General features: G+C 41.7%; 1 protein-coding gene across 4 annotated transcripts in view; it reads left to right on the forward strand.

Annotated features, from left to right (window-relative positions):
- The window catches only part of LOC115224231 (protein KIAA0100), a 437418-nt gene that overhangs the window by 289724 nt on the left and 139979 nt on the right, over positions 1 to 7715 (forward strand). For all 4 annotated transcript variants that reach the window (XR_005003864.1, XR_005003866.1, XR_005003865.1 and 1 more), the window contains exon 5: positions 5742 to 5860. Coding sequence is in view for 1 of the 4 variants with exons in the window: in XM_036513442.1 (XP_036369335.1) it covers positions 5742 to 5860 (119 nt within the window). In the remaining 3 variants the exon portion in view is untranslated. The remainder of the gene's footprint in view (positions 1 to 5741; positions 5861 to 7715) is intronic.

A 7715-nucleotide genomic window follows, 5' to 3' on the forward strand; every position in this document is an offset into this window, starting at 1 on the left:
TTAGGTTATCTTATTTCTTCCACTGTGCTGTGTTTGTGGTCTCCAGGGATACAGGCATCCAGCAACAGGACCTCTGTAATGCTATGATGGACCGTGAAGTCTGGCGTAGCATGGTAAATTCCATTGTCTCGACCACGGTCGAACAATGATGATGATGATGGTCAATGCACTTAACTCTTGCTGACTCTGTCAATCGTGATCTAATAGGTACCATGAAGTACATGCAGCCTCACCATTGTAAGTTATTGGGAAAACTATAATTAACACATATTTCACTAATTAGTAGTCCTGCTATGAGCTGCAAGAAGGTAGTGGGGAAACTCTTTGTCACTTTCTTTGCTTTCTTTCAGACGGAAATTGTAGCTGTGATACCAGTGCCAGTGGCACGTAAGCGAACCATCCAAACGTGGCCGTTGCCAGCACTGCCCCGACAGGCCTCCATGCCGGTGGCACATGAAAAGCACCATCCGATCGTGGCCGTTGCCAGCCTCGTCTGACCCCCATGCCGGTGGCACGTAAAGAGCACCATCTGATCATGGCCGTTGCCAGCGTCATCTGGCACCCGTGCCGGTGGCACGTAAAAAGCACCATCCGATCGTGGCCATTGCCAGCCTCGCCTGGCCCCCGAGCCGGTGGCACATAAAAAGCACCATCCAACCGTGGCCGTTTGCCAGCCCCCTCTGGCACGTAAAAAGCACCCACTGCACTCACGGAGTGGTTGGCGTTAGGAAGGGCATCCAGCCGTAGAAAGATTGCCAGATCAGACTGGGCCTGGTGCAGCCTTCTGGCTTCCCAGACCCCAGTTGAACCGTCCAACCCATGCTAGCATGGAAGGCGGACGCTAAATAATGATGAATGGTTTTGATTGAGAAGGGGTTGGGCAGATGTCTATCAATACATATATTCTCATTCCAATCCTTGATTACTGTAGCTGGAGAGTTTTCATCATCATCATCATCAAGACAGCAAGCTGGCAGAGTTGTTACCATGTCAGGCAAAATGTTTAACAGTATTTCACCCATCATTACATTCTGGGTTCAAATGCTGCTGGGGGTCGACTTTGCCTTTCATCCTTTTGGGGTTGATAAATTAAGCACCTGTGGAACATTTGGATCGATGTAATCAACTAGTCCCCTCCCCCAAAGTTTCAGGCCTTGTGCCTATAGTAGAAAAGATTATTATTATTATTATTATTATTATTATTATTATTAAAAAGGCAGTGAGCTAGCAGAAAAGGTGGCAAGCCGGGCAGAATTATTACTACAATGGACAAAATGCTTTGCAGCAAAACATCTGGTTTAAACCTTCTGGGCTCAAATTCCACCAAGGTTGACTTTGATTTCGTTCTTTTGGGGTCAGTAAAATGAGTACTGGTCAAGCATTGGAATGGATTGAATCAACTGCACTCACCACCAACCACTTTCTAATATGGACCTTGTGTCTAGAGTAGAAAGGGTTGTTGTTCTTAGTAGTAGTGGTAGTAGTAGTAGTAGTAGTAGTAGAAAAGACAAAACAAGTATCTTGAGCAGGCATCTTACAATCTAAGAAAGACCGGAAATAATTCTGGAGAGCTTTCGTATTTTTGGTGAAATTCTTTCTGTTGGAAATAACAGCAGATGTTCTTAAATTAACATTGCTGCCAGGATGTTTGGTGTGCTGACATTCCCACATGTAAGCACAATGGTAATCACATTGGTTGTTGTTGTTCAGCATGAGTCAACCTTGTATGAACAAGCCTTTTATGAGCCATGACCATCCAAGATTATTTTTAGTGGATATCTGGAACTACATGATTCAGTGTTTCCTTTCTTCTTTAAGATGCCAGGCTTTGTGCTGAGGGAGATTTTGTTGCTATTTCTAACATGTCAAGCAACAACTAAAGTACAGCAAGTTACCTGGTTTCCATGATGCGCAATTGACCGAGATCACATTGCTCCTGAATTGGATGTCAGCCTGTCACATGGCTACTCATTGAAAGCTGAGTGGACGGGAGCACTGGAAACTGAAGTGGTTTGCTTAAGAACCCAACACGTACTCTGTCACAAGCTAACCTTTCATCATCTGGCACAAGATCACCTCCTCCAATGCCCCCTCCCCTCTCAAAGATTCTTCTTTGTTTTGCAAGTTACTTGGAGACCCTGCCAGTGCTGGTGCCATGTAAAAAGCATCCAGTCCACAGTGTAAAGTGGTTGGCATTTGGAAAGTCATCCAGCTGTAAAAACCATGCCAAAACTGACCTCACCTGTGCTGGTGCCATGTAAAAAGCATCCAGTCCACAGTGTAAAGTGGTTGGCATTTAGAAAGTCATCCAGCTGTAAAAACCATGCCAAAACTGACCTCACCTGTGCTGGTGCCATGTAAAATGCAATCAGTCGACTCTGCAGGGTGGTGGTTAGTGTTAGGAAGGGCATCAAGTTGTAAAAAGTGTTAAAACTGCCACCACAGAAGTCTGGTACAGTCTTCTGCCTGGTCAGCTCCTGTTAAACCATCTGAGCCATGCCAGAATGGAAGGCAGATGTTAAACAATGATGATGATGACTATCCAGTCCAGGAATTGAACCCATGATCTTACAGTCAAGTGCGCAACAACCTAACCACTGGACCAGGTGCCTTCAACCAAGCAGCCAAAGCGGGGCAGTCGTATGTTGTGGGATCATTGGCAGTTGCTAAGATTGACCAAAATAGTCAGGTTTAGCATGGAAAAAAAAAAACAGAGGTATCTTTTATCTTTTACTTGTTTCAGTCATTTGACTGTGGCCATGCTGGGGCACCGCCTTCAAAAATCTTACTCAAATGAATTGACCCCCTAGTACTTATTTGTTGAAGCCTGTTACTTATTCTACTGGGTTCTTTTGCTGAACCACTAAATTACAGGGACATAAATATACCGACCCCGGTTGTCAAGCATTGGTGGGGAACAAACACATACACACACACACACACGACAAGGTTCTTTCAGTTTCTGTTTACCAAATCCACTCACAAGGCTTTGGTCAGTTTGAGGCTATAGTGGAAGACACTTGCCCAAGGTGCCATGCAGTGGTTGGGTGCCATGTGGTTGGCAAGCAAGCTTCTTACCATGCAGCTTACGTACACATAAAAACAAATTGAAGACATGGTGGCGATAATGGTGATGGCATTGATGGTGGTGGCTTCTTTCAGAAGCATCAAGTCTGATATTTTTAGCTAAATATTCTATCTAAATCATCAATTAACCAAACTCCAATAAACAATTGTCCCTGTGCTGAATTGAAATAACAATCTATTATTTTATAGAAAAAGTTTGATTTTTCTATTTGTTTTAATATTTTAATTTTGAATGTTTCTATTTAATGTTTTGTTGTAATTAAACAAAACCAAAAAAAAATTTCAACTACTTAAAATTGTTTTGAAAAAATTTGATTAACTGCATGTAAATTATGCGAAATAATTTATAACTGTTACCTTGGCAACACAAATGGTCTTACTGGAATTGTTTCTAAGTGGTTTCACATCCATTTTACCATGGCGTTAAAGACTGGAATGGTCTGCTAGAATTTTGGATATTTACGTATGAATCAGAGATCTTTTTTTTTTTTACATGTGCTCACCCACTTCTTTTCACCAATTAATTAATCAACTGTAAGCTAACAAGCAAATGTGTGGTCATGCAACCTGGCCGAAATAGCAACCAAATATGTCTCAAATCAAACCCCACCATTATGGCAGACACCCATAAAATTATCAACCATCGCACAAACAATAACTCTGAGCACCTTTTCAAACTCCACCCATCTAACACCCGTGGATATATTTACAAAGTAAGAAAACAGCACAGCTCCCATGACGTCAGGAAACATTTTTTCACGCTGAGAGTTGCTGAAGCGTGGAACAAACTGCCGGCATCGGTTGTTAGTTGTTGGAGCACTGCATCCTTCAAAACTTCCATGCTTCCTGAGATTCGCCAACACTGCACTTGATTTTCTCCCCTCCATACACACACAAGCATGTTCACTTTCCAGACATTTCTACATTACTGCATGTACTTTATATGCACTTTCTGACAAGTTGTGGTGCACCTGAGCACTGTATACAATGATTTCATTATTATTATTATTATTATTATTATAAACAAAGTAGGACAGTAGATGTAGACTTAGCTATCTCTGAAAGATGGGATGGTCACGGTTGTAATGCTTTTGACTGTTGGTTGACCAGAGTCTAAGTAACAACTATTGTGAAGTGGAAGTATCTGCAGGTAAATCGAATGTCATACAGGATATTAATGCATTAGAAACCATGTAGAACATTTCAGGCCTCTTTAAGAACTTACTACGACTTGAAGAGCTTTAAGGACTGCCCAAGCCTTAAATAGTTTCTAAGGGCCTCTTAATCATTAATTATTTAATTTAGTCACAAACACATTCCAACCAGTTTGATGATGTCAATAGAAAGGCCATGTTTCATATCCTTGTTGGACTATGGTATTCCAGATAAGACTGGCCTCCGTGCCGGTGGCACATAAAATGCACCATCCGATTGTGGCCGTTGCCAGCCTCATCTGGCACCTGTGCAGGTGGCACGTAAAATGCACCATCCGAGCATGGCCATTGCCAGCCTCGTCTGGCACCTGTGCAGGTGGCACGTAAGAAGCACCCACTACACTCACGGAGTGGTTGGCATTAGGAAGGGCATCCAGCTGTAGAAACACTGCCAGATCAGATTGGGCCTGGCGCAGCCTTCTGGCTTCCCAGACCCCAGTTGAACCGTCCAACCCATGCTAGTATGGAAAACGGACGTTAAACGACGATGATGATGATGATGATGATTGTCAAAGACATCAACATCATGTACAAAAAGCCATCAAGACTTGTGCACAACACAAGCAACCAAACTAAAGAATTTTCAATGAGAGTAAGAATCGTTTTCGGAGTCATCCTTCCTCCTTTTTTTTCTCTGTGATTGCAGTGGACTACATCCGTAGTTTGAGTGTTGATGCCATCCAAAGCATAGCCTCACCATCAGGCAGAAGTGACCTTGTCTGTGATGCTGTGATGATGATGTTGCCCTCACACTGCATCACCTGTGTGCTGTGCAAAAGACTTCTTAACATCCCTTTAGAATGCTGCAGCTTAAGTTGGGTCCATTTTTCAGTGCAAAGAACACATAATGAAATCCATCTGCCAGTTTGTTCCAACAAAGGCACTCAGCCCAAGGAGGTTAGGGACTTCAAATACCTAGGGTCCTACTTTACTGATAATAAGAAAGACATCCCCCAACACACACACATAATAAAATTTTTACCTTGTTTATTTGTTGCAATACAGAGCATCAGTTCGTAATCAAAATGATTTTTTCCATAAGAAAGTATGGGAAGCAACTCTGGAAATGTTTCATTTGACGTTTCTATTTAGCAGAACTTTCTATTCATTGTAACTTTATAAAAGTATTAACAATTGACTCACTGTGTCAATATAGAGCAGTGCTTTTCAACCTTTTTGCTGGAGTGGAACCCCAAGAAAACATTCCACTGGCTCGAGGAACCCCTGTGCAATAATTTAATTGTCTTATGCACACATATCTGCACAGGTGACTTAAAAATTACTGTCGATTTTAGCATTTTTGTAACTTCTTGCGGAACCCCTGGACTGTACTGGCGGAACCCTAAAGTTCCGAGGCAACCCTGGTTGAAAACCACTGATATAGAGTAATATATTTATTTAGTTTGTCTAAAATATAATTTTGTTTTCATATATTTACAGTATGTTGGAATTTGTGTCCAGAACGTGACTGTGATTTTGATCAAAACTTTAATCCCACACTGCATGCTTCATGTGACTGGTCAAGAAATCACTGTTGATATTGCCAGCAATGACACCAGGTAAGTTAGTTTCCATGAGTCATCAAGGGAGCCTTTATACTGGCACTTAACCTGCTAGAAATAGCAGCAAAATTTCACGAAAACCATTTCCTTCCATCTTAAAAAAAAAAAGAAAAAAAAGAAAGGTACTGTAGCTAATGTAGGCCAATATAGGGTGTGGTGGTCATGGTTAGAACCCTTCAACTGTTTGGTCAATCAGAATTGACTTAAGGCTAAACACCAATAACAAAATGTTGACTTATTCCTTCCTCTCACCATTCCTACAAACAGTAAACCTGTGTCCATTTCTTTGTCCAGTAAATGCTCATGACAACACTTCCTGTTATTCATATATGACTGGATGAAGGTACAAAACATTTGGCTGTTTGTTATCACTCAGAGTGGAGTGTGACCATCCACTCAAGTGGATATCCAAGTTTGGTGTGTTAAACTCTTACTCTTTACTCTTTTACTTGTTTCAGTCATTTGACTGCGGCCATGCTGGAGCACCGCCTTTAATCGAGCAACTCGACCCCGGGACTTATTCTTTTGTAAGCCCAGTACTTATTCTATCGGTCTCTTTTGCCGAACCGCTAAGTAACGGGGACGTAAACACACCAGCATTGGTTTTCAAGCAATGCTAGGGGGACAAACACAGACACACAAACATACACGCACACACATATATATATACATATATACGACGGGCTTCTTTCAGTTTCCGTCTACCAAATCCACTCACAAGGCATTGATCGGCCCGGGGCTATAGCAGAAGACACTTGCCCAAGGTGCCACACAGTGGGACTGAACCCAGAACCATGTGGTTGGTTAGCAAGCTACTTACCACACAGCCACTCCTGCTGATTTCATCAACTCTTGCTTATTTGTTGGCCTTGAAGTTGTTCTTCCCATGGTGATTGTTGTTGTTGTGCTTATTGTTGTAATTATTGTTGTGATAGTTTTTGTAGTTGTTTTAATGATTGTTGGCAATGGATTGGTCTTTAAGTCAGCATGGATTGAGAAAATTCATGATATTGGCAGGAGTTGCTGATTGAACAAGGCATTTGACTGCTGTTTCTAGCTATAATCATTCCAGTGTCATTATTGTAGGGCATGTTGGGCTCTAAGGGTTTCAGCTCAGAATATGTAACCCCTATTATTAGGGATTTTATCAAGGATATTAGTGACATCTTGTGTTGTTTCACTCTAGGTCAGAAAGGTAAAGTATAGAAAGAAAGATAGCAGGGTCACACCGTTGGTAGGAGACGTTGAGGAGGTAAAGGAAGAGGATGAAATAGTGTAACGGAATAAATCAAAGCAAGTTAAAAGATGTTAAAGTATTTAAGAACAGAACAAGGGAAAATGAAAAAGTGGAAAAAAATTGGAAAAAGAAAACAAAAAGAAAGAAAGAAAATATGAAAAAGTGAGGAAAGGTGCAGGAGTGGCTGTGTGGTAAGTAGCTTGCTAACCAACCACATGGTTCCGGGTTCAGTCCCACTGCGTGGCATCTTGGGCAAGTGTCTTCTGCTATAGCCTCAGGCCGACCAATGCCTTGTGAGTGGATTTGGTAGACGGAAACTGAAAGAAGCCTGTCGTATATATGTATATATATATATATATATATATATGTGTGTGTATGTTTGTGTGTCTGTGTTTGTCCCCCTAGCATTGCTTGACAACCGATGCTGGTGTGTTTACGTCCCCGTCACTTAGCGGTTCGGCAAAAAGAGACTGATAGAATAAGTACTGGGCTTACAAAGAATAAGTCCCGGGGTCGATTTGCTCGACTAAAGGCGGTGCTCCAGCATGGCCGCAGTCAAATGACTGAAACAAGTAAAATAAAAAAATAAATAAATAAATAAATAAAAAAAGAATT

The sequence above is a fragment of the Octopus sinensis genome, linkage group LG25 (genome assembly GCF_006345805.1).
Source record: "Octopus sinensis linkage group LG25, ASM634580v1, whole genome shotgun sequence".
Taxonomy (NCBI): Eukaryota; Metazoa; Mollusca; class Cephalopoda; order Octopoda; family Octopodidae; genus Octopus; species Octopus sinensis.